Below are 27,868 nucleotides of genomic sequence, written 5' to 3'. Positions count from 1 at the left end.
AATCCTAGTGGCACCATGCCCATTTGAAGGGGCAGAAGCTCTGATCCCCATTGGCCATAACTGCCCCTTTTCCTGATTTCCTCACCTTTTATCCTTGAACTTGGTGATGAGCAGAACTTGCCCTTTAGGACCAAAAGTTAGAGAAGTTCCTTGCAACTGGTCTATGCAACCCGGGGGATTAATGATTAAAACTCCCCATGTTCTGAGACAATGTGGTGCATAAATGAGAGGTCTTGTCATTGGATCTCTTAGAAACTGCAGAAGAAAGGGTTAGGATGAGAGCGATAAAGTGTCTGGGATGAACCTAGGTTGTGCCCAAATCTTGGCTGAATGGGACTGTCAGGGTGGAGGAGCCCTAGCGGCTCCCCAGTGTGCGCCCTGCCTTCCCACCTCCGGACTAGGCTGCCAGGAGGCCGCCCGCTGGCGGGAAGGGGCCTGGAAACCTCAGAGTGCAGCAGAGACAGAGGAGCCTTGTTCCAAAGTCCGAGGGCTTTTTCCCCCCTCCCAGGGGTCAGACATCCCCCAGGACTCCACACTGCCCTGTCTCTCCCGCGGATTCTCAGTCCCGGCTCTGAAAGCGTTAATCCCGGAGCTGCTGGTACCACACTCTATCCCCCACCCCTCCCAACCTCCCCCGCTCCCGCTCCCGCTCCCGCCCTAGGTTCCTAAAAAAGGTGCAGTTTTGTCCAGATAGGGTATGAATGATCAAAGCCAAGCCGATACTTCCTGTTGCAACACTATATATATCGTGATGACTGCACGGGCTGCGGAGACGCACCGAAGCGCTTGCCCCGCTGCCGCCACCCAGCGCCTGAGGTTTCCCTGGGACCACAATGAACAAGTTGCTGTGCTGTGCGCTCATGGTAAGTCCCTGGCCCAGGGGAAGTGGGCGCCAGACCCTGGCAGCTGGGGTGGCTGCCCCGTCTCCTGACTTCTGTACTCCCCGCGGATGGAGGGATGGAGGGATGGATGGGGTGGAAGCTCAACTCCATCCCTCTCCCTGGAGAGACTGGGGGTCAGTTTGGAACAGGAGACCTCTTTAAAGCTAACCATTCTTCCAGGGCGTCCCCTTACACTGGAAAGTTCTTGCTGGGTTATGGAGAAGGGAGAGGAGCTCTAGACCTTTCGTGTTTGAATGACTTTTATCCATTTTAATTACTGTCTTCATCTCAAATAATTAACGCCCTCATGTAGTTCATACCATCTTTGCTTATAACTCGGCCATTCTTATTATTACCAATAAAGTAATCCCTTAGAATCAGAGTAAGTTGGGAGGATATGTCAGTCTATTGAAAACTATCATAATTAGAAAAAACTTTGGATACAGTTATATGACAGAACATTAGGCTCATTCTCCACTTAAGCAAATGTTATGGCAAATTTTGAATAACTTGCATAAAATTCACACACACACACACATACACACTTTGTAACTGTGCAATTTAACTTTTAATATAATTTTATTATTGGAAATGGCTTATTCCAGTCCTCAATTCCAATATAATGGGGGAAATATTGGTGGGCTAATGTTAATTATGTTCTAAGTATATTTAAATAATTGAAATTGAGCACTACATAGGGCTAAAAGTTAATTTTAACATACTATTTGGAGAAAAATGGAATCTCTGTGACTTGATTTAGCTCCTTAAAAAAAAAAGATATTTGAACAATTAGGTTAATAAGATTTGAAGACTGTTCTATGACCAGTGACTCATTTCCTTTATGTCACTAAAGTGAGAAATAGATTAAGATATGAATCAGACATTCACAATAGGTTAGGAAAACCTATATTTAAGCTACATAGTGTTTTTGAATCTGTTGGCACGAATGCTTGCATTTCAACATCCAACCCACAGTGAATGGAACCCTAAAATGTTTTCCAATTAGTGTCTGGGATACACAAATATAAATAAACAAATAAATAAATAAGTAAATAAATAGCAAAGTCACTAAAGAAAAAGTAGGTTGGTCAGGAGTCCACATAAAGGTTTGCTAATTTTACCTACTGCCATATATTTATATCCACCAATACGGATACTATGGGGAACTTTTTAAAAGTAAACCTTTATTAAAATATAGCACACAGCGAGAATGATACAAGTCATACATAATGCCTAATGAAGTTTCTCACAGTGAACACTTGTGAGTTAGCACCCGGATCAGGCAGCACTATGTTACCAGCACCCCAGAAGTTCCTGGGCTTGCTCCCCGTCACTATTATGTCCAGGGACTGAGTCATTGATATTCTGACTTCTAACACCTTAGATGAGTTTTGCTTGTGTTTGAACTTTACATAAATGGACCATATGCACTTTTTTTTATGTCTGGCTACTTTCACTTAAAGTTTTATTTGTGAGACCATCTCTATTATTGGATTACAGTAGTTTGTCCATTTTTATTGCTGTATAGTATTTCATTGTATGGGCACACCACAATTGATTTTCTCATTCTACTTTTTGGCTACTAGTATAAATAATCCTGCTATTAATATGAGCACACTTTCATTTTTCCTAGCAGTTAATATCCTGTTAAAGATTTAATCACTGACATACATATTGTCAATTACTTAAATTTCAGAATATCCACTAAATTATATCCATTTTAATTGTTGTCTTTATCTCAAATAATTAACACCCGCATGCATATATTTATATATAGGGTGTCCCCAAAAATGTATACATACTTAACAGCAGATAGCCCAATTAATGTTTCTTTCTTTTCAGATTTAACCCATTGGAATTAATAATTATTCAAAGTGTGTATACATTTTTTGGGACATCCCATACATACCTAATAATGTGTTCATAAATAATATGTAGATAAATGTCTTTATATGTGGTCTGTATAGGAAGATGAACATATATGTAGATAATACTAATTATAGATGGTATAGCATTATCAAAAGAGAAAACTTTGTGTCTTGAACATAATAAATACCTTAAATAAAAGTCTTCCCTTTCCCTTTCTGTAGATTTTGAGATTGACTTTATTTTATAAATGATTGGAAATGGATAGTTGGTACTTACATATAAAGAGCCCAGTTACCCTTTTGCAAATACTGAGGTGCAGTTCTAGGATCTGGAAGCATTACAGATATTTCATACTTTGTACCAGACATGCCACTGGTCACCAGGGACAGGGGTAAAACAAGATGGGCACCCTTTCTGTGCCCATACACCTGTCAGCCTAATGGAGAAGCAGATATTGGACAAGTAACAAATGGGTAAGTGGTGGGTGACTTGGGAATATAAATGATCCTGTCCGCCAGGACTTATAAGGGGAATTGCAATGCGGTGGTTATCAGGTGGACCCAAATGAAATACCAGTACCACCACTTGATAAATTACAGTAGGCAAGTCACATCTCTTTTGAGTTTGAGTTTTCACTTCTGGAAAATAGAGATGATGATAATGCATGCATGCTACAGGACCACATAAAGTTGTGGCTTTATACTGATCCCAGCTTCTAGCACTCTGTGAATTGTGTATATGAAGTGTTGATGATGCTCTAAGGGCCACTAAGTATTACCTTGAAGGAGGAGTAGAATGTTTCATTGTTGGAGATAAACTCAAGGTGTCCTAAAACCTAAGAAGTAGGAGAAATGAAATTCTGTGGCCAAGGAGAGTTCTAGACTCTTTTATGAGAGCTGAGGGTATGCTGGTAGGCGGCAGTGAGGGGATGTGATCACTGAGGTTACTGCCATGGTTCTGGGCTTTCTGGAACGTGCACTAATGGAAGTCAGCAGAGAACCTCTCTGCAAGGTGAGGCAGTCACATCGCCAAGTCATTTCTTTCATGGCTGCCCCGGGACCACTGGGAATCCCGACCTCAGCCTAGATTTTAACTGGTGCCTGAAACTTTCCATCATAAGTGCCAGAATCATCCGTTGGCCTTCTCAGTGCCAAGCTCTGAATTAATGTTATGATAATAGGACTTGGGGGAGGCAGGAGAAGGGGAAGGGGATAGTAGATGCCTTTTCTCAGAACAACTGCCTGATCTTTGATCCTCCTTTAGTATAATACTCTTTTCAGATTTTTGGTTTTTTTGTGGTTGTTTACTTTGGTTTCCTCCCCCCGCCCACACACACCCCTCTTGAGTGTGTGCATGTTTCTCTAGCCTATTTATTTGTTGATTTATTTATTTTAAGAGAATGGTCCCTGTGAAGTTTCTAGGAGAATCTGACATATACTCAGTTCAAAACAGCCCTGATCCCTGTCCCTAGCAAACTTCCTGGCCTCTGTCGCCTAGCAACCTTCAGTACAGTTCCTAACTTCAATGTGGTCTTCAATTTTATTTCTTAGGCTTAAGCCACAGTTGTCAAATTCCACGGGTTCGGAAGAAGGCATTCTGTGCCAGATGTTTTATCCACTGTGGTCTAGAAGGGGAGCTATGGCAGTGTCTATCAAGGGAACACTAAACACACATTCAAATATTCTTACTCCCCTAGTCCCTGACTTGCCTCCTGGGTTTTCCTTTAAGCAACCCTCAGCCCCCTGCCTGGGAGTTCCCTTTTCTGAAAGCTTTCTGTGAAAAGCATTATTCCCATTAGCATCTCATTAACCAACAGCATTTCTTTTAGCTTGAGTTTCTCCTTTGTAGCAAAAAAAAAAAAAAGGACTGGGAAGTAGATTGAAAAAAAAAGGCTTATTTATGTTTGTATTATTCAAGACCTTGACTAAGGGTGCTTGGCTTGGCTGTCCCTTATGTTATTACTATACAGCAGAGATGCCAAGTTTATCAGTGAATTTGTATATTTTACCTTGGAGGACAGTATTTCTCAATCATATTACACTTCTTCCAAGGACTTTTAAAGTAAATCCTTTGTAACAACTTCCTTGCCCTCCTGAAATGAAATTTAGAGTGCACATATTTTACCTATATACATAATTTTTGAACCTCACTACACCAGCATAACTATACTATAAAGGAGAAATAAAAGGACAATAATTTATAAAATAAGCTTCACTAGAAGACACGATGAAATAGTGATCTGTTGGCAGCTTTATGTACAATTGTCATGAACAGACCATTAGGAACAAAGACTGCAGCACGTGTCTCACTGGGGCTCAAAGCCATGATCAGCGTTGGCTTTGGTGCTATGATTTTCTGAGATGATGAATAAATCTTGCTAAAGTTTTAAACAAAACTAAAGTAGCTTCTATCAAATTTTATCTTGTTGAATTTTGAGAAAATTCAGTATTTATAGAAAGCATGCAAAAACCAGTTTGTGTCTATATAAAATGGAATTGGAATCTAAGCTCAGTCAATGAGAAACAGGTTTGTAAATAGGACAATTGAAAGTATGTGGGACATGGGCTCATTTTTAAATTTTTTTTAGATAAATAGGAAGTGGGGGAGATGATAGATAGATAGATAGATAGATAGATAGACATCAATTTGTTGTTCCTTTTATTTTCACTTATTTATGCATTCGTTGGTTGATTCTTGTATGTGCTCTGACTGGATCAAACCTGTAACCTTAGTGTATGGGGATGATGCTCTATGGGGGTGACATGGGCTTAGTCTTGATTATTCAGGACACCTAGCAAAACACAGCCCTCTTAACAACAGAAATCCCCCACAAATTTGCAGAACTTTCAGGGGATAGTGCCATTCCTATAGCAAACCAAGTATGAGCTCTTTGCAAATCCTGATTTCCATCTTCTTCATATTTATATCACACCCTTCCACCCCAGGTCTTCACAGTACCTGACACTAAATGTTTGCTGAGTCGAAGGAGCTATGGCGAGATTTGTTAGTGTGTTGTATAACCTACCAGCAGTTTCCATGGATGTTCCCACACAATTTAGTTTACTGCCCAAGACTTAACATTCTAATGTTGGCTTTGATATTTTTCAAGATATAAATATAACACCTTACCCATCTGACTGATATTTAAATATTTTCTGTACATTTTTACTATGAAGGTCTTGAAGGCCCATTCTTAAGTGAGAAAAAAAATAATAACTAGATTCATATATTGACCCTCGGAGGTGCTGCCTAAGCTCAGTCAAACCTGTGTTCTGATTGTCCCATCTGGTTGATTCAGGCATGGATGCTCATTTTTGATTTTGATATATTTTATGTGTTTGTAAAATGGGCCAATGGAGATATCAAGTAGGCATTTAGATTAAAAAAAATTTGGATCTTGGTAGAATCCAAGCTGGAGATAAAAATTCTAGGGGAAGGATGATTGATTATACATGAAACCCATGGGGGAAGGATGATTGATTATACATGACAAGAGAGGAGAGAAGGAAGCTGGTCCAGAACACATTTCTGATACCGATAGTCTGGTAAACAAAATGCAAATATGAACAATAATAGCAGCCATGTTTGGAAAAGAAAACAAAAATCAAAATAAAACAGCAACCCACAATAGCAGGAACCAGTGGATCGGAAATCCTAGCAACATCTGTAAACTATCTGTGCAAGAAGAAAGAGTGAGGTATGGCCAACTTGAAATAGATACAAGGACAGTATTTTTATGCGACATGTAATTAGTTTTTGGAACTCACTACCACAGAATATTTTGGGGTAACTAGCATAGAATGTCTAAAAAAAGAATTCTTTTAGACAGTTGTAAGGGATAAGAATAGGGTTACAACACATTAGGTAAGAAGTTGTGTGGTACCCGCTCCCTCTCGCATTTACCTGGCCTCTCTAAATTAATGTTCCAAAGGCCAGAACAGTCTACAGACACACTAAAATGGTTTTCGCCAACGACAAGGTGACATAACTTCCCAGGTGTCGGGTAGATTTTTTTCACCCCAATTTCACAGAAGCAACTGAGTCAGCCTGACCATAAATGGGTAGAAGATGCAGAAGGAAATGCAATGTCATTCCTGAAGCTCTTCTAAAAAAAGTAATGTGCTCCTAATGGGCTTGATTTATTACCTCTTATTGTGATTTAAATAAAAATTCTATCTCCAAAATTATAGTTTTAATACTGTGAAAACGTTGTTTAATTTCCTTGAAGCATCTTCTATAAAAATAAGAAAGAATAGCCTTAGGATTTTCACTTCAATTTAGTCTGTACCTTGGAAGCACTTTCTGTAAGTGCCTCTTAAATAATCAACTCTAAAATAGAAAAATAGGTGTCAAGATGAATTTAGATTTAAAGTAAGACAGTAATTCATCTAAGCTTTGTGACTGCCTTTAGTAAATTCAATTTTCTTTTCTGGTCTTTGATCCAAAAACCTCAATTCTCTTGCCACACAGTAATGTTATTTTGTTTCAGAAAACTATTTCTTTTATTCTTAGAAAATATAGATATCAGGACCCTATTCCTTAGAAAGTTCCCCCTACCATTAATTGCCACTACTACCACCAAAACAAAAAGTAATTTAGGAATTCATCTGTGGGACATACTGACAATAAGACCTCTGCAGCAGCAGACAAGAGGCAAGGGATCTCATTTCTCAGTTTTGCTTTAGACTCTAAGGTCTAGTTGGTGACTCCACTTATTTGCGTCTTATTACTCATCTCTAAAATAGGGGTGTTGGACCAGGTGTATGTGGAAGGCTTTTTCAGTTTTCAGCTCTGTCACTGAAAAAAGGAATTTAAAAAAGATTGATTATACTGTGTATTATTTACTATTCCAATACAAATAAATAGTTGTATTTAAATACTTTATTATTTAATATTAAAGTTTTAGAATATATATATTTTTAAATCAAATATAGTTATTCCTAAAGGAATGTCTTGTTTTGTTTTAATATATTTTGTTGCAATTGTCAAAGTTTCTTCTGCTCAACTGGTTTCATGTATAAGAAATTCTGTTTAAGTCAATGAGATCACAAGAGGAAGCAGCTTTCAAAATGCCACTTACTTTTAAGTAGCAGGACTTGTTTTAGGATCAGAGGTTATTCTTTGAAACTAAGAACTATTTTCCCACCCTGAAACAAGTCCTTGTTGTCTTTAGCTAGTATGCATGGAGTCATTAATGTGCCTATGACTTATATTCCATTTAGTTAGAAGCCAGGTCCAATACATTCCCTCAGGACTTAATGCAGAGGTATAATTATGGTCTCCTTATTCTTACTGAGCAGAATTTTCTTCTTTGAATTTATATTCACAAGGGAGTACCTGACAATTGCATACCTCTCTTTAGAATAAATGTCAATCCTTCAGGCAGAATAAGCATGATGATGAGTAGGTTGGCATGGCCATTAACTACTACACCAAATACTCCACCTGGCTGATAGACAGAACCCTCTGCTCCCACACTCCCTTCTCTTATTTTAATGCCTGGTGAAAAGAAAAAAAATCAACTAGATTGTTTTAAAATAAAGGTCAACTAAAGAGTATGAATGATGTTTATTGAGTGATGATGTAGTTGTTAATGCTGTTTGTAAATTGTTCTCATTTCTCCTCCCTTCCAGAAACTTGCTAGGATTGCACCTCCTGGCTTCCTTCTGGTGGGGAAGGTGGATGGTGTGGTGTGAATAGTTCTGGCCAATAAGTCACTTCTGAGTTACAGCGCTTAATGGCCAATATGTGACCCCCAACATTTTTTTCTCTTTCCCTCCTCCACAACAAGCCAGCCATGTTCCAGATATTAGTTGCTGTCTCATCCTAAGTCCTGGACAGAGGACAATGCTAACAGCTTTTAGTGGACCCATTAGGGATGTAGCATGAGTGAGAGGTAAATCTTTGTTATTTTTAGGCCACTGAGATTTTGAAGTTGTTAGCACAGCATAAAACTCAGCCAGTCTTGACTTATACAGTGGCCAAACCACAATCATATCTCTGATCATTGAGGGACAGTAACTGCAAAGAGCACTTCAAAATCACAAGTGACTCAAATCTATGGCTTTAGATGATCAATTTAAACTCCTTTTCCTTCAAAGGTATTGTTAGCAGGAGTTATGTGCAAGAACCTCTTCTGATGCTAAAAATTCAAAATTTAGGGAACTGAGATTACTTAAAAGTTTAGCTGGCCTTTAAAACAAGAAGGTAAACAGATACTTAACAGGAGACTCTAAACCAAACACACTATTCTGGGAGAGTAAATAGACAGGGATCATGCTTTTTCTTTTCATTGTTTCCAACTCACCCTTACTTTATAGAGGTACACTCATCTCTGTCTTTCATCAGGACAACTTCTACCCACATAAGCAGAGCCAAAAGGAGGAAACCGTAAAACAAAGAGACACCATTCTTAGAATATATGAAAGTCACACACAATGATTCACATAACTTTCACAAAAATCCTATCATGCAGAGACTAGTATCTGTTTTATGAACGAGAAAACTGAGTAGTTTTCCCTAAGATTGGTTAACTAGCTAAGTTTTTTTCTGCCCTAAAGGAGCTTAGATCTAGTTACAGAGTCCAATGAAAAAATACCCATAAATCAGAGCTGAGTCTCTGTGGGTGCTTTCAATCCAGAGTTCTCTCTGCTAGGGTTAAGCACACCTCCGGATGGGACCCAGAGGACCAGATCCCCGGACCAAACAATGCCAATGTATTTTCATTCCTTTTCTCTCCTTCAGCTCCAGGGGTCACCATGGTTTTTGATTGTTTTGAAATTAAATGCCTGGGCCTCTTTATTGGACTTAGTTCTAAGCCCAGATTCCTTAGGGAACAGAGCCAGAGGCAAACGCTTATGTGTTAGTACCTCGTTAGAAAGTGCAATCCTAGGGAAGCAAGAGTGAGCCAAAGTGTAAGGCAGAAAAGAAAGCAGATTCGAGGGGGGTGCCTGACTGAGAAGCTGCTGCTATGTGTAAAGTGTAGCTAACTGCTCAGTCTCACAGGACCATCTTCCAGAGAGGCTGTGTGAGAAGAATTTATTATTCACCAGGATAGATAGATAGATAGATAGATAGATAGATAGATAGATAGATAGATAGAATCAACAAAAGAATGCCCAGCCTATAGAAAAGTTTGATAAGAATTTATTTGGGCAAAATTTTGAGGACAAGCCCAGAAACACAATCTCAATGAATTGAGAAAATGCTCAGAAGAATGGCAGTTTTGTAGTCCCTTTTATGCATTTAGAATCATAAAGAAAACCTAAGGAAGGTACATGAAATTCACTGGTGGTAGATTAAGAAGGTAAGAGAAAGCAAAACAAGGGAAATCTCTAGATTGATCAAAAGCAAAAGAAGAAGCACACACTTCTTTTACATTGGTGGGTACAAGACAGTTAATAACACAGCACGATGAGGAGGCAGTACGAGGGGAACAAGATAAGGGGTTCTGTGGTCTCGTGCCCTGGGGCCTGCAGTTGTGCCTTAGAGGAGTCTAGAAAAGAAAATTACTCTGACATTTCAAAGGTATGTTATCCTAGGTGGGTAAGAACAATGGAAAGGGCTCACTGAAGGTAAACTGACCTTTGCTAAGGGAGCTATAAGCCTGATACGTGACTACTGCCATGGCCTGCCCAGGTAAGGATTTATGATTAGACCATCCTGTGTGCTTACTTTTGCTCAGTAAGCTTGTCAGGCCTGCCGTGTGCCCCCTGAGCTTATCAGATTTTATTCCACAGCTCCATTTTTTCATTCACGATAGATCAATAGATAGACAGATAGAAGAGAGATCTTACTGAATTTTACATTGTAGTTGATCATTTATATGCCTATCTCCTTCATAAGAATCTAAGTCCCCAGGGGGGTGAGTCAGTTATTAAAGGCTTAGAGTAGAATTGAATCTCAGCTGGAATGTGTACTAGCCCTCTGGCCTTTGCCAAGTCACTCACCTTCTCTGAAAATCAGTTTCTTCATCTATAAAATGGGCTAATCCTATCTCCCCAAAGAGTCTGGAGGGGGCCCTAGCTGGGTAGTTCAGTTGGTTAGAGAATCATCCCTCAGTTGGTTGCAGATTTGATCACCGCTCAGGACACATACAGGAAACAACCAATGAATGCAGAAATAACTTGAACAACAAATTTTTCTCTCTCTCTCTCTCTCTGTCTGTATGTCTCTCTCTCTCCCCCCCCCCCTTCACCACCTTCCTCTCTCTCTCTAAAAAAGAAAAGATGGTTGGAGGGGATGAATAATAAAAGGGCTTATAATAATATAATAATAATATTATAATATACTGGTTATATTATACTGTATAATCTATATATATAAAAGGCTAATATGCAAAGTGTCCCCACGGGAGTTCAACTGGGAGACCAGGAGTTCTATCGCTCACTATGACATGCGCTGATCACCAGGAGGCAGCATGGAATAAAGGAAGGCCCCGGCCAGCAGCCAGCAGCTGGGGAAGGAAGGCCCTGGCCAGCAGCTGGAAGGCCCTGATCGCCAGCCAGGCCTAGGGACCCTACCTGTGCATGAATTTTGTGCACTGGGCCTCTAGTAATATTATAATATACTGGCTATTATTATTTACTACACACAGGGCTTCTAGTATGGTGTTTCACTGTTATAGGCACAGAGTAAATATCTACATGCTTAAATCGGATGCTGTTCTATTTCATTTCTACTTCCAGTTTCTATTCCATTTTACAATCTTTTCTAATTTTGACCAGCTGTCCTTGACCATATATTGATTGAGCTTTAATCTAGGTCATTAGCAACCAAAAGAGATTCATAAGATGTTGTGAGCCAGGTACTATCTTCAAAGGAAAACACTGTAGAAATAAAATGGAATTTAAAAATTGATGTTAAAAACTATCTGCATAATAAATGCATTGCCAATTCTGAGCCTCAAATATCAGGGACTATTGATGGAAAACTGTTGTGATTCCACCCTGTGCTTATCAAGTAGGCCTGAATGGACATAAATATAAGAAGAATTGCAACCAACCTTGCTATTGAGTTGAAGTTTTTAGAATTGATGTTATATCTCAAATCTGGTTATTAACAGAAGCCCAAAAGAAGAAATGTTAAGATCTGGGAGCCAAAGTATGTGAGATTTCTACAAACATCTGTTGGAAAGTTTTAAGTGTTTACCTGTATTACATGTTCTTTTTTTCAGAGATTTCCCCCCTTTATTTATTAATCTGTCAAATGTCAATTGTCTGTAACACTCCTGAAGCACCAAAAGCATCATAAGCAAATCTGCCCTGACAATTCTGGTTGATGCCAAAAATAAACAAGCTACTGCTAATTAATGTAAAAGCCTTCAAACAACTAAAGGAAAAGTCTGAAGGGAACCCCCCCCCCAAAAAAAATCACATTTTAAACTTAAGTTTTACTTGGAGACAGTTCTTCAGCCCCAAGGAAAGCAAATAGTGTAGAATTTGGCCCAGTGATTCATCTAATAAATCATAATTGCTTGTGTTTTCTTTCCCCTGTTTGCCTAGCGAAAGCTGTTGTGAGCAAATCAGTTTTGTGTAGATGAACAGATTTAATTCATCTGCTCTTACTTCCTACCTACAGGCATAATCCTCAGCCAAGCAACTGGCTGTTGTGGAAAGTATTAAGCAGTGGTAAACCCTCAGGTCGGGAACTGGCAGGAGCAGATAAACCTCTCAAATGAACAACCTGCTTTTTTCACGCATTCTCCTGTGGAATGGAAGCTAAATACAAATGGAACAGTTTGTGCAATCCTTTAGACTGATTGTCATCACTATGGTTTTACAGATGAGAAAATTGCAGTTTTTGTGCTTGTCCTTGCTCACATATCCTTTAATGTGGATATTTATCTGCGTCTATATAATCATCAATGATCCTAATTACACATAGTAGATACTCATTCACTCTATCTGTGGAACTGAATGAAATCACATCAGCTATCATGAATACTTGCTATGTGTAAGACACTGTGCTAAGCACTTAAGGTGTATGAGGCTCTCTGAGGAAACCCATGGAACTGCCTTGAAACATGTGACCTACACCAAGAAAATGATACCAGGTGGGAAGACACTGAAGCTGATGTTAAAAACACATCAGAGATGCTTTTCCTGGAGACAGTTAAGGACAGGGCAGAAAATCAACTTAAGCCACATTTTAGGCGTGTTACTTCTTACTGGACAAGAATCTTGAAAATACTTCCAGAAATGTGTCTGATTCAAAATGTCTCCCATTTTTCACATCCTGTGTAATTGGCATGTATAACAGTGCCTCATACTTTTCGGGGGCCTTATTCTTTATCAAGTTTACTTGTGTCCCTTTACTCATCTAAAATATAACAGTTGTACGAGGAGAGGAAACTAAGGATTATCCTCATTTTAGAGGTAAGATAGTGGCCCAGGGTCTAACTGGGTTTGGAACCCTGGGGTACATAGTCTAGATGCAGGTTCCAAACTGAAAGTGTTTTGTTGATTCACATTGATATAATTATGCTATGTCATGCACTTTTTAGATTATTCATTATCCCTTTAGCATTTTTGAAACTCTCTGTGATATCCCTACTTTTTTTTTAAACACTCTCTCTTTTTCATCCCATCTTGCAAATATTTATGAGTCCCAAGGGTTAACATTTTTGTCCTTTTTGCTTGTATACAATATCCTTGGGTAATGCCATCTGATCTCTTTGCCTCTAGACTCATTTACATGATTATAACCCCAAAATCTCTGATCTTAGCTGCATTTATGTCCTGAATTCCCAGTACATATGTCCATTTGAGTCTCATAGATGGAAGATGTTCCAAACTAAATCCACTGTCGTTCTCCATAATTGTCTCCTCCTTCTTCTGTCACTAATTAATGGCAATACCACATACCTAACGGTTAGAATTCGTGGGCATGTTCTTATTGCTCATTCTAGTCCCTCTTCCCCATGTAGCCGGCCAACAGATCATATCTATCATTCCTTTCCTCCATTACTAGTGTTTCACATCAGCCCCTCCTCATTTCTGACCTGTTTCTCTGTTGAATCTTTTCTTGATTCTCTTTCTCTTTCCTTCTGCAACCAATTGCTTTTGCAGTGATTTATGAGTATTTAACCTCAGGTTGGGCTTTTAGATGAATGTTCCTATGAAACAGGAACATTAACTTAGTCAACTCCATTGCTTAGCAGTATTTCTAAAGCATAGCAATTGTTTCAATAAGTGCTGAATAAATGAGTTATTTAAGGAATGGAGGAAAATACAAAGGAGCCACTACACTCTAAGTCTGTAGGAAATCAAACAAACTAACCTCCATAGGAAAAATGGCTCTTTCTGTGTGTGTGTTTTTAGGCAGTCAATGCATATTTATCAAATGAATGAAGAGTGAAAGAATGAATGAGTGAATGAATAAACTCCTATAGATGTAGCCCAAAGGTACTCACAACAACATTGCTTTATCTCATAAACTTATTAAAAATGTTCCATTCTATTCTGCAGGAGGCTCTGATATAAAATATTGGGGGGAAAAGTTGTTTTTCTTTAAATAAGCTTTATAGTTCATACTGCAAGAGCTTTTTAGGAAACCCACCATAATATATATCCTGAATGTTTCTTTCTTTTTTTTTGGCCAAGATGAACTATAAAATGGCATGGTTTCCCAACTGACCAGAAGTTTACCTAACTCTGGATAGTCCTCAAATAGTTTTCTGCGGCAAAGATCATGACGAGGGATCACAAAAGGAACTCCCAAACCAAGTAGTTATTTCAAGCTTTGCGTGGGCTCTTTTAATGAATTTTCCATAAATGGAAACCCACTGGGTCACTCACAGTTCTACATACCAGAGGGCAAGCCCAGTAGTATGGGGTTGGCTGCATTGCATAATAAAAAAATAAACTTGCTGGAGGAAGTGTATTCTCCTCTTGTACTTTATGAAGAAGCGTGCACCAGTAGAATGCTATAGTCAAGTTACTTATCATCTGAGAAATGGCCTTCTCAGTAGCTTTGGACAAAAGCTAGTCTTAGCATAAAGAAAGAAAAGTCAAGGGCTTTAGGAAGACTTTGTTTGATCTTCTAACTTTCGTGATCTCCTAACTCTATGCTCTTGAGTTTACATGAAAAATTAGCACCTTAGGGCTACCTTTGGACTGCACGAAGGCTATAGCATAGGTGAGGGCATTTGGTAAATGTTAAAGAATTTGGCCAAAAAATAGTATTCTGTTCCACGTGCTCTGGGTTTGAATTCTGCCTCTGCTAGTTGTTATTACACACCTATGCACATGCCCTGGCTTTTGCAGATGCTCCTCAGTGGTTATGCAATTTACACAGAAAAACATTTTTGAACTCAGTACTATCAGCTGGCAGAGGGGATAAAGGCAATGTTAAGACAGCCTGTCTTCCTAGGCGGGCATCTTTTTCATTGCATTTCCAGGAAATGCAAAATAAATTAAGAGAGAGGACTGATGAAGCATTCTATTAATCTTCCCCGTCCTCTGTACAGTAACTGGTTCCAGAAATTTTATGTGGGAATTGGGGCTAACCAGAGACTGAGACCTAAACATCCAATTCTGGCCACACAGAGTTCTGTCTTTTTACCAAAGTGGAAATTTTTCAAATGAAACACAGAGGCCCCATGCAACTTACTGAAAACAAGTCTGTGGTCCCTCCAGACTTTCCTATTTTTTAAAATATATAGGATAATTCTATCCAGTAGCCTTAGAGAAACTGCCTTCAATAATACAATTGCTCTCTAATTCTTAAGTCAACCTTATTTATCTTTTTCTCTGTGGATTCCTTTCACCTCAACTTCTCTGTATTTTGAAGAAATGGTAACTAATTTCCAAAGCATGGTTTCAGGAAACCAATAGTGTCATGTCCAATTGCCTAGAAAAATACAAATCGAGTCAGCATTCTTGGTCTGATCTTGTATTTGCATGGCTCCTTCCAGTGAGGAACACAGGCACCATCTGTGGGGTTTTCCCATCCCATCCTCATCACTTCTTGGTGAGGGAGGAGAGTAGGCACTGAATAAGTGGGCATAGCTGAACCACTGTGCTAAAATGGGAAAGGGGGAATGATGGCAAGCTGGGCTGGGGAAGGTCTTAGGACTGCTAGCCCTACCAGAGGCGGCTCACTCAGCAGTAGCATGCAAGACAAGTGTTCTGAAAGAAGCAGATCCTTCAGAAGTGAACAGCAAGAGAACAAAGCATTTCTCATTGCTTGCCGTGTCTTTGCAAGTTGCACCAGGAAAATTCTATTTCCTAATATTGAGTATTTTAGAAATATTTGAGTCCAGTCTACACAAGGGGCCTTGAAAGAAGACAGAGCCATATGTTATAGAACATATTCAAATGATCAAGAAGCAACAAAGTCATTTCATCTTGCTTTGTTTCTTTTAAACACTGATCATTATTTGTAACTATTTATTTCTCCTCTGCTTTCTGCCTCTTCGCTAGACTATGAGCTCCTGAAGGCACGGACCATCTTAGTTCTTGCATCACCATATGCTATGTTCCTTCCTTCTACAGTGCCTGGTATTCTGTGGGTACTCAGTTAATGTGTGTTGAATGAATATATTCCATTTATTTCTGAAAGATTAGTAGCAAACCAGTACTTTCACACCATTCTGGTTCATTTCTTTCTTCTAATGTCCACCCACTCCAAATGAGCCAAGAAAAAGAAAAGAAACTCTTATCCTTTGCAGCAACATAGATGGACCTGAAGAGCATTATGCTAAGCAAAATAAGCCCTTTAGAGAAAGACAAATACCATCTGATCTCACTAATGTCACTAATATGTGGACTCTAATGAACAAAATAAGATGATGCACAAAATAGAACTGGAAGCATGGATACATGGAATAGGCTGGCAGGTGCCAGAGAAGAGGCGGGGCGGGGGAGGGAAAGGAGGAGAGGTGTCTGGGTAGAGAGGTGAAGGGATTAGCTAAAGAACATATGTGCATACCCCATGGACTTGGACAATTGGTGCTGAAGGCCAAGGGAGGGGTAGCCGAGGCCAGGGGGTGGGGTTGGGGACATCTAGTACAATAGTGTCAATGTTAAAAAATTTTAAATTTAAAATAAAGAGAGAAAGGAAGGAAGGAAGGAAGGAAGGAAGGAAGGAAGGAAGGAAGGAAGGAAGGAAGGAAAGAAGGAAGGGAGGAAGGAAGGGAAAATTTAAGAACATTTTCCTCAGTAAACCTCAGGTTATGAGGTGTAAACCCATTTTGCACTGTACTCTATGTTTTGTTGGTTAGGAGTCCTTAACATCATAGCACTCCGAAAATTTCTCTAGGATAAAACGTGAATGGCCCTAAGTAAGACACTCTGTTCTCTTCTTCTAGTTTACCAGCTGATATCAGGTGCAGTCAGCCCTGATGCTTGTTGTGTTGCAATAAGAAGTGAATGAAATTACTCAGATTAAAATGCCCAAATGCTTATAAAAAAAGAGGCCATTCTTTACCTTTGTCACTCTAATTCCACAGCGAGTGCTGTTTCCTTAGCTTGGCATGCTTTTCCTGGGTCAAGGGGTTTCTGTGACACTTCCCGAGTTCTGCAAAGAAGAGTTTGGAAAAATTTACTGTGTTTGGCCTGCCACCTCCCAAAAGCATGAAAATAGTCAGTGTTGATCCCTTTCCCAAAAACAAATAATAAAAAGCAAACAAACCATCCCCTACATACAAAGAACACTGTTCCTTCTGAGCTACGTCAACGCTCCCTAGAAGACCCTGTGCGTCTAATATACAAGATGGACTGCTTAGTTGGAGCTGCCCTCCCAAGCTTGAAAAATCATCTTTTTTTTTCTTTTTCTGCACAGAATTCTTCTTGTCATATGTATGGATACTTATGAAACCCTACCTACTCTCTGAAGTTTTTCCCAGAAGAGAGGTAGTCATTTAGTTTTCTAGACACAATTGACCTGTGAGAGTTAAGACTGGGCCATTGATGTTCTAGAGGAAATATCAGTTTTAAAATTCTAGGACTATTTCCAGTGTATTGCAAGCTCTATGGGGACAGGGACCATGCCTCACTCACCAGCATCTCCCTGGTACATTCCTGGTAGGCATTCAATGCATATCTGTGGAATGAATGAATGAATGCATTGATCAGGATGACTGTTGATGTCATGACACAAACTTTGTACTTCTCCACCTCTTTACTTACTATATGTTTGGAATCATTAAGTCTTAGAAGAGGTGTGATATGCTCTTCTGAGAACCACTAGTTCATCCAACTCAATCATCTAGAGAAAATCATGAAGACCAGGGAGATACAGTGTCTTTGAGGCCACGAGGGTTATTTAGTGATACAGCTAGTTGTAATAATTTCTATTCTGAATAGCTTTCTACTCCGGTGATCTATGAGCTGAATTTACTTAATATAGATGTGCTGCCATCCCCATCTTGGTCTTTGAGATTAAGCGAATAGAGGCAAGAATTGCGGCCTCTGAACTTACCTTGTTGTGCCGCTCAGCAGGTAGGAAGTTCGTAAAGGACTCTTTGATTCTTGTGATGCCTTTGCACAAAGGAACCACCCTATTTCCATGCTGACACTGCCACTATTTCCTTTCTTCTAGTTCCTGGACATCTCCATTAAATGGACCACTCAAGAAATATTTCCCCCAAAGTACCTTCATTATGACCCAGACACCTCTCGCCAGCTGATGTGTGACAAATGTCCCCCTGGCACCTACTTAAAACAGCACTGTACAGCAAGGCGGAAGACCGTGTGTGCCCCTTGTCCTGACAACTACTACACAAACACCTGGCACACCAGTGACGAGTGTCTGTACTGCAACACAGTGTGCAAAGAGCTGCAGTATGTCAAGCAGGAGTGCAACCGCACCCACAACCGCGTGTGCGAATGCGAAGAAGGGCGCTACCTCGAGCTGGAGTTCTGCTTGAAGCACAGGAGCTGCCCCCCTGGCTTCGGAGTTCTGCAAGCTGGTATGCATCAGCTTTCCAACACGCTGCCAAAGTGATTAGGATTGTACAAAGTCAAGTAGTAGGGGAAGTTTAAGGGAACACTTTTGTCTGATGATATTAAGGATAGCAAATTGCAAAGGTAATGGAACCTGCTAGATATGTACTATGTGTCTGGATTGCTGCCAAACGACCATTTCTCAGAGGAATACCCTGCTGCTCCAGGGCGATTTAGTGACAAATCTCAAATGCAGCAAATTGCTCTCTAATGAGATGCATGATGGATTGCTTTTCTTAAAGGGACACACTCTGAGTTGCACTGTTTATAGCTGATAGATACCTCTCTGTTTCACTTCAGCATGGACAGCTTCAAACTGCGGTGCTTTTTGACAAACATCAGAAATCTTAATTGATACCAAGAGAGTAATTATGCTGATATTGATGAGGCTCTGCAGTGCTAACAATGAGCAGTTATAATTAATTATGCAAAAAATGAGAATGGCTAGGGGAAATGAATTTCATTATAAAAAATGAAGCTAGTTCTTCCTTTGGCATGGGAGTTGAGTGTCTGGGAGGATAAAGACTGCAGCAGTATCTCACCGATGAGCTTATTCTTTATCTTAGACAAAACAGATTGTCAAGCCAAGAGTAAGTACTTGTCTACAAACAAAATACTTTCTCTTTGCATTTTGAACAGCATAGGTTAAGGCCAGTGTGCATTGACTTTTTTAAAGCTGCAACCCACATTTTTTTTTCCTACCACATTCATGAAGCTTCAGTGTAGTCTCATAGCTTGAGAAAATGAGGAGTAATTCACTTAATTTCTGGAGGAAGTAGTAATCAGTACAAATTCTGATTACTCAGTTAGAAGTCATATTTCTCAGCCTCTGCACCACTGATATTGAGGGCTGGATAATTCTTTCTGTATGCAGTTGTCCTGTGTATTTTAGAGTGTTTAGCAGCATCCCTGGTCTCTAGTCACTAGATGTTCCTCCCCCAGTGGTGACAATCAAAAGAAGTCTCCAGACATTACCAATTGTCTCCTGATGGCAGAATTGCCCCTGGTTGACAACCACTGGTTTAGAGGAGCTAATTATTTGGAACTATTTTAACCTTCAAAAGTTGTGATATACAGAGTTTAAATTATTAGATGACAAATACAAAGCAAGCATATTCAAATATTTAAATCTATTGTTTCCTAAGTTGTGAATCTTGTAAAATTAATCACAGAAGGTGCAAACTGCATGATGGCTCCTTAAAGTACCTCTAGTATGAGTATTTAAGGGAGAAATTAGTAACACTTCCTAGTTTTTATTGGATGATACTTTGGGACTCAAAAGCTAAGCCAAGTTGTAGAAGAGAAAAGCCAATACAACAAAAACAAATCCATTTAATTCAATTCAGTACATTGAATATGTAGAAAAATTAATGAAGGGACTAGGCAGCTTGGAAATTAGAAAGATTTGATAAAATAATGGAAATAGCAAGGATTTTTCTCACATAAGCATGGAAATCTGTTTGTAGAATGAAGTAAGCTAGTACCACAGAGAGGTTATTTACCTCTCATTCCCTGTTTCTCAGGGACAATAAGAGTTTCCAGCCCAAAGAGAAGGAAGGTTTATGCAATGTTATTCTAAGAAATATTTATCAACCCTTCCTTTCTGTCGTTGTTTTGAAGTTAGATTGACTCTGGATTTTATTTACTTCATTCTATCTGTTAGTCTTATAATTCCTATGTCAGCACCTGGGGCCAGCATGGTGAAATTCTCAACAGTAGAACAAAACTCCTCATCATTATGACATGTGGCATTGGCCTGGCAGATTGTACTTTGTATGTTTCCACTGGTATTAATAAGGCCAACTTTTTTACTTAGATGGATAAATCTTTCTTTGTAAAAAGTTCTACCAATTATAAAAGAGGGAAGTCCTATTCAGCAAGGTCATTATAAAAGCCTCCAAAGACACTGAGAAACTTTACTTCTGTCATCCTTGGATTTCTTTTGTTAAAGAACTTTAAAGGCTAAGCTACCTGAGAGAATGGCTTGTACCGATGACTTTCTCACTGAGATGCATGCAAAGACCCAACCCGTCAATGTGTATGTGAAGAATGACAAGTTTTCTTTTGTGCAGTTGGCTCTCCAGAACACTTGGCAGTTGGCAAAGGGAGACTGGGATCCAGGTGTCCAAGTCCACTTATTTCCAGAATATTCGCAACGAAAGAACACCATGGGCTCCCTGCCCAAACACCTTCACTTAGGATATTGTAGAATTGGGTGCGGAGTTGCATGCCATTTAAAAAGAGCAGTACAGTAAGAAAGTACTTTTTAAAAAAATTAGCCCTCTTTGTAAGTTGGTTCCTAAGATGTTGTCACTGCAACACTGGGGGTGGCATTTAATATATGAAGGTTTTCTGCCAGTGGTTTCCCACCTCCTCTTTTTTTCGGCCAGCCCTTCATCATTTTTATTGGTCAATGTATCATTAATCCCTTTGGAAGAAGCAGGAGATAAAATGAGAACCAAACCACTTTGCTCTTTCCCCCCACCTCTGGATTTGATATGAAGTGGGAGGTTCACATTTTTAATAACTGAAGTTTATTAACTTCCCACAGCTTCATTTGTCCCGTTCACATTTGTTACCTCGCATAAGGCAGAATTGGCCTGTAAAAGCCACATTAGAACATTGAAGTCTAAATCTGTTCAATTAGCTTACACTAGATGGAGGTATTTTCATATGCAAATGCACTGTAATGTATGATTTATCCATGAATGATAGAGCCAAGGGTTTGAAGGTATTTAGTTTTAATGGCATCGTTAGTTGTTGACTGATTCAAGTTTGCTTACCCGTGATTTCTCCAAATTTGTCAAGTATTTTTCCACCATGAAATAAGATGCCCTTGCAGTCACCCTTCCCTGAAATTGTAACAACCAGACTCTTAAAACTCAACAGTTTAAGCAAACGGTATATCATCTTCCATTTACTGTGTAGCTTAACTGCAGACTTACGCTTTTGAGTCAGTGGCCAACTTTATTGCCACCTTCAAGAGTTTATTATAATGCTATAAATTTTTATCTCTCAGGGTTAGCATACTTATGAGTTGCTTCACAATTATGATTCAGGAAAGAAAGAACTTCGATAGCTACCGATTAGAATTTAACGACGTAGCAGTCAATGGGTACTGATATTGGGGAATGATATCACAGCAGTTACACAAGGGCTATCTCGATGCTTTTCCAGGATAATTGTATGAAGAATATGTAGGCAACGAGACCTAATGCCATTGTAGCTCACTCAGGACTAAGGAACACCCTCCCTTCTTTCCTTCCCTCTCACATTTTGGAAATGTTTTGTAGGTAACAGAAAACAAGCTTGTGTTTGTATTACTGGGAGGGGAGACCGCCTAAGGGGCTAACTGTAGTTTTGTTCTGTCTGTGTAATGAAGTGAAAAATGAGAATGCCTGAAGTTTGGTACAGCATTAATAGTAAAAACTTAGCAACATAGCAGTTAAAACTAAGTGGAAGTCTTTCTAAAACTTTGTTAAGAGGGTATCTGCTGTGAAAGTATTTGAGAAGAAGGTGCTAAATGTTTCAGTATTTCCTGTAGGAACCCCAGAGCGAAATACGGTTTGCAAAAGATGTCCAGATGGGTTCTTCTCCAATGAGACGTCCTCTAAAGCGCCCTGTAGAAAACACACCAACTGCAGTGCATTCGGTCTCCTTCTGACTCAGAAAGGAAATGCAACGCATGACAATATATGTTCCGGAAACAGTGACTCGACACACAGATGTGGAATAGGTAATTATCGATCAGAACATCAGCCTTCATGCCACCTCTGAGTTGAATACAAGACCCTCTGGCCACCTTGTAGTGAAACTCATATTTTCCCTTTCTTGAGTTTTAATCAGCTCTTCTATTCCAAGACTATTCTCTGTCCGTATGGCTAAAGCCACAACTCAAAGTCCTTCAAAAAGTCCTCATCTCTCATAGATCATGCTCTAAACCCTGAATTTTTTCCTTTTCTACTTTACTCAAATCTTACCCATGGAGAAAGGGTGGTATAAAGATTATGTCTGAGGCCCAATGAACAGAGTCCAAATTGCAGAATTTTTTTGCTATCCATTTTTATCACTTTTAAAAATACCTGTATTATCAGCCAAAGTGTAAACTGGCAACTAAGAAGCACAATGACATAATTGATTACACATTAGAAATGTAAAAACTGGCTTTGTTACCTATGCCATAGGTCCTATGGTAATACTGTGTCTATCACATGGGCTTTCCAGGTTCCTCTTGTCCTGAACTTTTTATTCAGGACGGGTCACTAGCTCTGAGCTCAAGTTATCTGAATGCATCCCATGTCAGTGATGTCACTAATCAGATTGGTGTCCTCTCCCTGTCACTCCTACCACTAGACTAATCTCACACCTTCTACAGAGGACTCATTACACCGAAGATAATCTGCTTTTAGCATTTAGCTAAACAGTGTCATGAACCAGCTTGACTCTCCCCAAGCATCTATTTGTATGACACAGAAGCGTATCAAGCATAGAAATGTGGATTGGGAGATTTAAGATTCCAACCCAGTCCCAACATATTTTCACTGTAATCAAAATCTTAGACAAGTCATTTAGCTGCTCTGCTTTCTTATCTAAAAATGGAATAAAGGAAGGGATAGTAAGAGGAGTGACTTCTAACTTTATCATTCTCTTTAATACATTAAATTTTTATTTTTGTCATTCATTGAGTACTTACTATCTGCCAGATTCTTTGCTATATGGGCTTTAATCTTTACAAAAACATGGTTAAGGTTGCTCAAGTTCAATATAGGACATGAATGGCAGAGCCAGGATTCAAACCCAGGCCTGATGCATCCAAAGATAAACTCTTAACCCCTGGGATATACTGACCCTACCCAGACATTCAGGCCATTGCACCTCTTTTCTAAATGACATGTTTTGTTTTGTTTGTGTGTGTGTGTGTGTGTGTGACTTTTTTCTCATTTAATACGTGCTTATATGTTTACATATATTCTTATTCTCAAAGGTAAACTATGTCTCAAAGGTAAACTATGTGTTTGTGTATGTACAGAAAATAATACACTATTCCAGATTACTTTCAAGCCCCTTTCAAAGCAATGCTTGTATTTGTTTTGGCCCTTATCTCAAAGTATTCTGTGGGCTCTAGGAACACCTTTAACAGAATGTTAATATTTACTTGTTTATAGCGACATTAAGTTCTTATTAAACATTTATTAAACTTTCTCCCCCAAAACACTCTAAAAGAACATTAGAAAGGACATAAGCCCAGTTGTATTGGCAGTCTACCACTTAGACCAGCCAACAGAAGGTTGATTTGATTCAAAATTTTTGTTTTAGCATATTATATTTTTTAAAAAACTCAATTGTGTTAGTTTTAAAATTTTGGATTTTGTCCAGTAGACTTCCAGGAATCCAACTGTTGAGTAAATCTTGGTTTTCCCACCTTCCTTTAGATGTTACCCTGTGTGAGGAGGCATTCTTCAGGTTTGCTGTTCCTACCAAGTTCACCCCTAACTGGCTCAGTGTCCTGGTGGACAATTTGCCTGGCACCAAAGTAAATGCAGAGAGTGTGGAGAGGATAAAAAGACGACACAGCTCACAAGAACAGACCTTCCAGCTGCTGAAGTTATGGAAACATCAAAACAAAGACCAGGATATGGTCAAGAAGATCATCCAAGGTATGATAACCTGAAATAAACAAGTCAATCCGAAATCAAAGGGCTAGTTGTGTGGATGATGTTTTCTTTTTGTAATTATTGTTGAATTGAAGGAGTTTTACGATGATGTAGATGCTGTTTCTAGAGCAGTCACGCAGGGTTTTATTCTCAATCCCCCCACCGGTCCCTCTCGTTCTTTATCGAGTGTATAAAGAAGCCACAATGCATTTCAAGTGCAGGGCTAGACCTCAGGAAATCTGCCTTTACATCCCTCAGCAGTTTTATTAGCATCCTCTCTGACCTTCCTAGAAGTTCTTTAACCATTCTGAATCTTACTTTGCATTTCTACCAAGAAGCTCTGTTGTATTTATTTGGTAATTCTCTCTAGAGAGCCTCCCAGTGCCTTACAGATAGCCTCTCATTAATCCTCACAACATAGCCTATTTTAAAATTACCATTTTAATAGCATATGTTGTAAGGATTAATGAGATAAGATCTGTAAAGTATTTGACTTTCTTGGAGAAAAGGGCTAGTTAAAACCATGTTATAGAGTTTTCGAAAGAATCTCCTTTGGAAAGTGAGTGTCTGTGTGTGCATGTGTGTGTGCCTGTGTGCATGTGTGTGTATGCATGTGTGTGTGTTGATGATGATGATGAGATAATCCAATAGTAAAAGTAAATTTCATACAGTGTGGACCGTAAGCTTTAGGTTAACGGAAAGAGTTCCAAATTCAATTAGCAATGAGAAGACATGTCAGAAGAAAATGAGGGAGATTTTTCACAAGTCAGACAATGTCAATGAGAAATTCATTCGCCTCTTCACTACAGTAAAATGACTGAGGAGCCCTGACACTACCCTAAAAGCCTCAAACATTTGAAACTGAGGCAACAGATGTTAGGAGACTAACATTTTTGACAGCTGAATGTTCCACTGGTGCAAAGAGTAAACTTTTCTTCTGTTTTCAGCAGACAAAATGTATTCTTTGAACTTATAATTAGCCCTGAAGCAAAAAGAAAGGGAAGTAGAGAATCAGAGACTGTTAGCATCGAAAGGACCGAATCCCTATTTTATAAACGAGGACATTTCAGCCCAGAAAGATGAACTGACTTGCCTTAGGGCTCAGATACTAAATGACTCATGTCATTAACAGAAACATTAGTTACTCCCTCTTATGTTTATGTCCTAGCTCGTTATGGAAATATTCTCTAGGCTGTGTGTATCACCACGTTCCTTGGCCTCATATTACTCTGTTTTTAAATTTTCTTCTCTGTGGTGGTGACCCTCTCATGCTATTTATTAAAGACCATTTGAAGCAACTAACTCTTTTAAAACAGCATATATGTCAGATATCAACAAATGAAAGTTTATATTGCAAAATAACTAACTTGAATACTTTCTGTTTCTCTGAAATGTTATGGTTTTAATACCTCAAACTTTTTTTTTAACTGAGAATGATGTGCCTGTACTTTTCTACCAATGATTTTCAACAGTAGAGCTTCTCACAAGGCTTTGTTGGATGCCTAGATTATATAGTACATTCTCTTACAATAACACAAAAATATTAATCTCAGTTCTCAGAAATAACTAGCACCACTAACCCCACTCCCCCAAAAAACATAAAGGAAAAGGTTATCGTTCAAGTGATGACACGTGGAGAACCCTTGCCTTTGCCTCAGTGTAGTTTGGTGGCACTAGAAGAATATACATGGTGTGACTGTCTCTGCTTTTGTTCTGTGCAGATATCGACCTGTGTGAAAACAGCGTGCAGCGGCACCTCGGGCACACGAACCTCACCTCCGAGCAGCTCCGCAGCCTGATGGAAAGCTTGCCCGGGAAGAAAGTCACAACAGAAGACATCGAGAAAACGACGAAGGCCTGCACATCCTCAGGTGAGCAGATCCTGAAGCTGCTCAGCCTGTGGAGGGTCAAGAACGGCGACCAGGACACTCTGAAGGGCCTCATGCACGCACTGAAGCACTTGAAAACGTACCACTTCCCCAAAACGGTCTCCCAAAGTCTGAAAAAGACCATCAGGTTCCTTCACAGCTTCACCATGTACAGACTGTATCAGAAGCTATTTCTAGAAATGATAGGGAACCAGGTCCAATCAGTGAAAATAAGCTGCTTATAACGGGAAATGGTCATGGGGCTGTTTCCTCCCCGTGGACCAGATCCGATGGATGAGTAAACTGTTTCTCAGGTTTCTCAGGCACTTGAGGGGTTGCAGTGATTTCTTTCTCATCACTGAGGACTAGATTTGGGCCCAGGGCAAACACAAAAGACTTTGGTATGAAGAAAGAACGAACTTCTCCCCAAAAATTCAATAAACCCCAAATAGTTTATCCAACTGACAGATCTGGTCCAGTACCTACTGACTATGTTTTCCTTAATTACTGCTTGAAGTAATTCAACTGGAAATAAGAAACTAGACTTCATTGTGCCTTACTAAGTATGGGAATGTCTAACTTAAATAGCTTTGAGATTTCAGCTGTCTAGAGGCTTTTATCAGAAAGCCAATTTTTTTCTGTAAAAGTACTAATATATCTAACACTATTACAGTATTTGCTATTTATATTCATTCAGATATAAGGTTTGTACATATTATTGTCCTAAAGGGAAACAGTGTGGACTTAATTTTAGAAAGAAAAAATTTATATATTCTGTTTATTATGACAAATGAAAGAGATAAAATATATTTTTTAATGGAAAGTTTGTAGCATTTCCTAATAGGTACAGGCATCCTTCCTGTGTGGTGTGTTTTTGTAATATAATTTTACCTATATAAGCTATGATATCATTTTATAGAAAATGCATTATTTAGGTAATTGTTTAATGGTTTTTTTGTTTAATGTTTTAATGTAAATTATCTGAATATTAGATGCGCTGAGAAATTGAATGTACCTTATTTAAAAGATTTTATGTTTTAGTGTATAAACATCATTAAAGTTTTCAAATTATTTTTCATTGCTTTTCCTCTTGTTTTTATTTGAATGGGATATTAATACGTCTGAGTTTTTATAATTTTCTCTGTTCTTATATCACCAGGACCATCTGGGAACTGTTAAAAATGCAGATTTCTGGGCCAATTTATTGGCAAATTTTGGGGAGAAGGGCAGAAACCTACATGTGTAACAAATTCCCAAAACACTTCTTCTTACATTAAAACTGGAGAACTTTCATGGAAGTATAGATCAGAGTGTGGAATCTCAGAGGGAAGATGGGGGAGGATGGGTGGGTGGGAGGTAATCAACCAAAGACCTTGAATGCATATATGCATAGCCCATGGACACAGACAATAGGGTGCTGAAGGCCTGGGGCGGGGCAGGGGCGGGCTGGAGGGAGTCAATGGGGGGGGAAAGGGCATATGTAATACTTTCAATAATAATTATTTTAAAAAATAAAGTGAGTTTTATAGACAAAAAAAACCTGGAGAACTTCTGAAGTCAAGCTTAGCATACAGATGGCCAAACCACTTATAACTGCTGACACTAGCATTGAGAGGCCAACTATATAAGTTATTTTGGTTGCAAGTTAT

At 39.1% G+C, this 27,868-nt stretch overlaps 1 protein-coding gene across 1 annotated transcript; it reads left to right on the top strand.

The window, feature by feature from the left end:
- Window positions 1–639: 639 nt before the first annotated feature.
- Window positions 640–27,297, top strand: TNFRSF11B (TNF receptor superfamily member 11b). Its single transcript, XM_006085236.3, has 5 exons — window positions 640–863; window positions 18,294–18,663; window positions 22,242–22,433; window positions 24,130–24,354; window positions 26,073–27,297. The coding sequence occupies exons 1-5, from the start codon at window positions 834–836 to the stop codon at window positions 26,462–26,464; spliced, it is 1,209 nt and encodes a 402-aa protein (XP_006085298.2). The 5' UTR covers window positions 640–833; the 3' UTR covers window positions 26,465–27,297.
- Window positions 27,298–27,868: the final 571 nt, after the last annotated feature.

Source organism: Myotis lucifugus, unplaced genomic scaffold (assembly GCF_000147115.1).
Source record: "Myotis lucifugus unplaced genomic scaffold, Myoluc2.0 scaffold_17, whole genome shotgun sequence".
NCBI classification, from domain to species: Eukaryota; Metazoa; Chordata; class Mammalia; order Chiroptera; family Vespertilionidae; genus Myotis; species Myotis lucifugus.
Note: the sequence above shows the minus strand (reverse complement) of the source record. Positions and strands in the feature narration are given on the sequence as shown.

Excerpts from the sequence above, each read along its gene's own strand:
- TNFRSF11B (XM_006085236.3), top strand. The coding sequence starts at position 834 with ATGAACAAGTTGCTGTGCTGTGCGCTCATG. Across the intron at positions 18,664-22,241 it reads CTTCGGAGTTCTGCAAGCTG|GAACCCCAGAGCGAAATACG; the intron begins GTATGCATCAGC and ends TATTTCCTGTAG. Across the intron at positions 24,355-26,072 it reads GGTCAAGAAGATCATCCAAG|ATATCGACCTGTGTGAAAAC; the intron begins GTATGATAACCT and ends TGTTCTGTGCAG.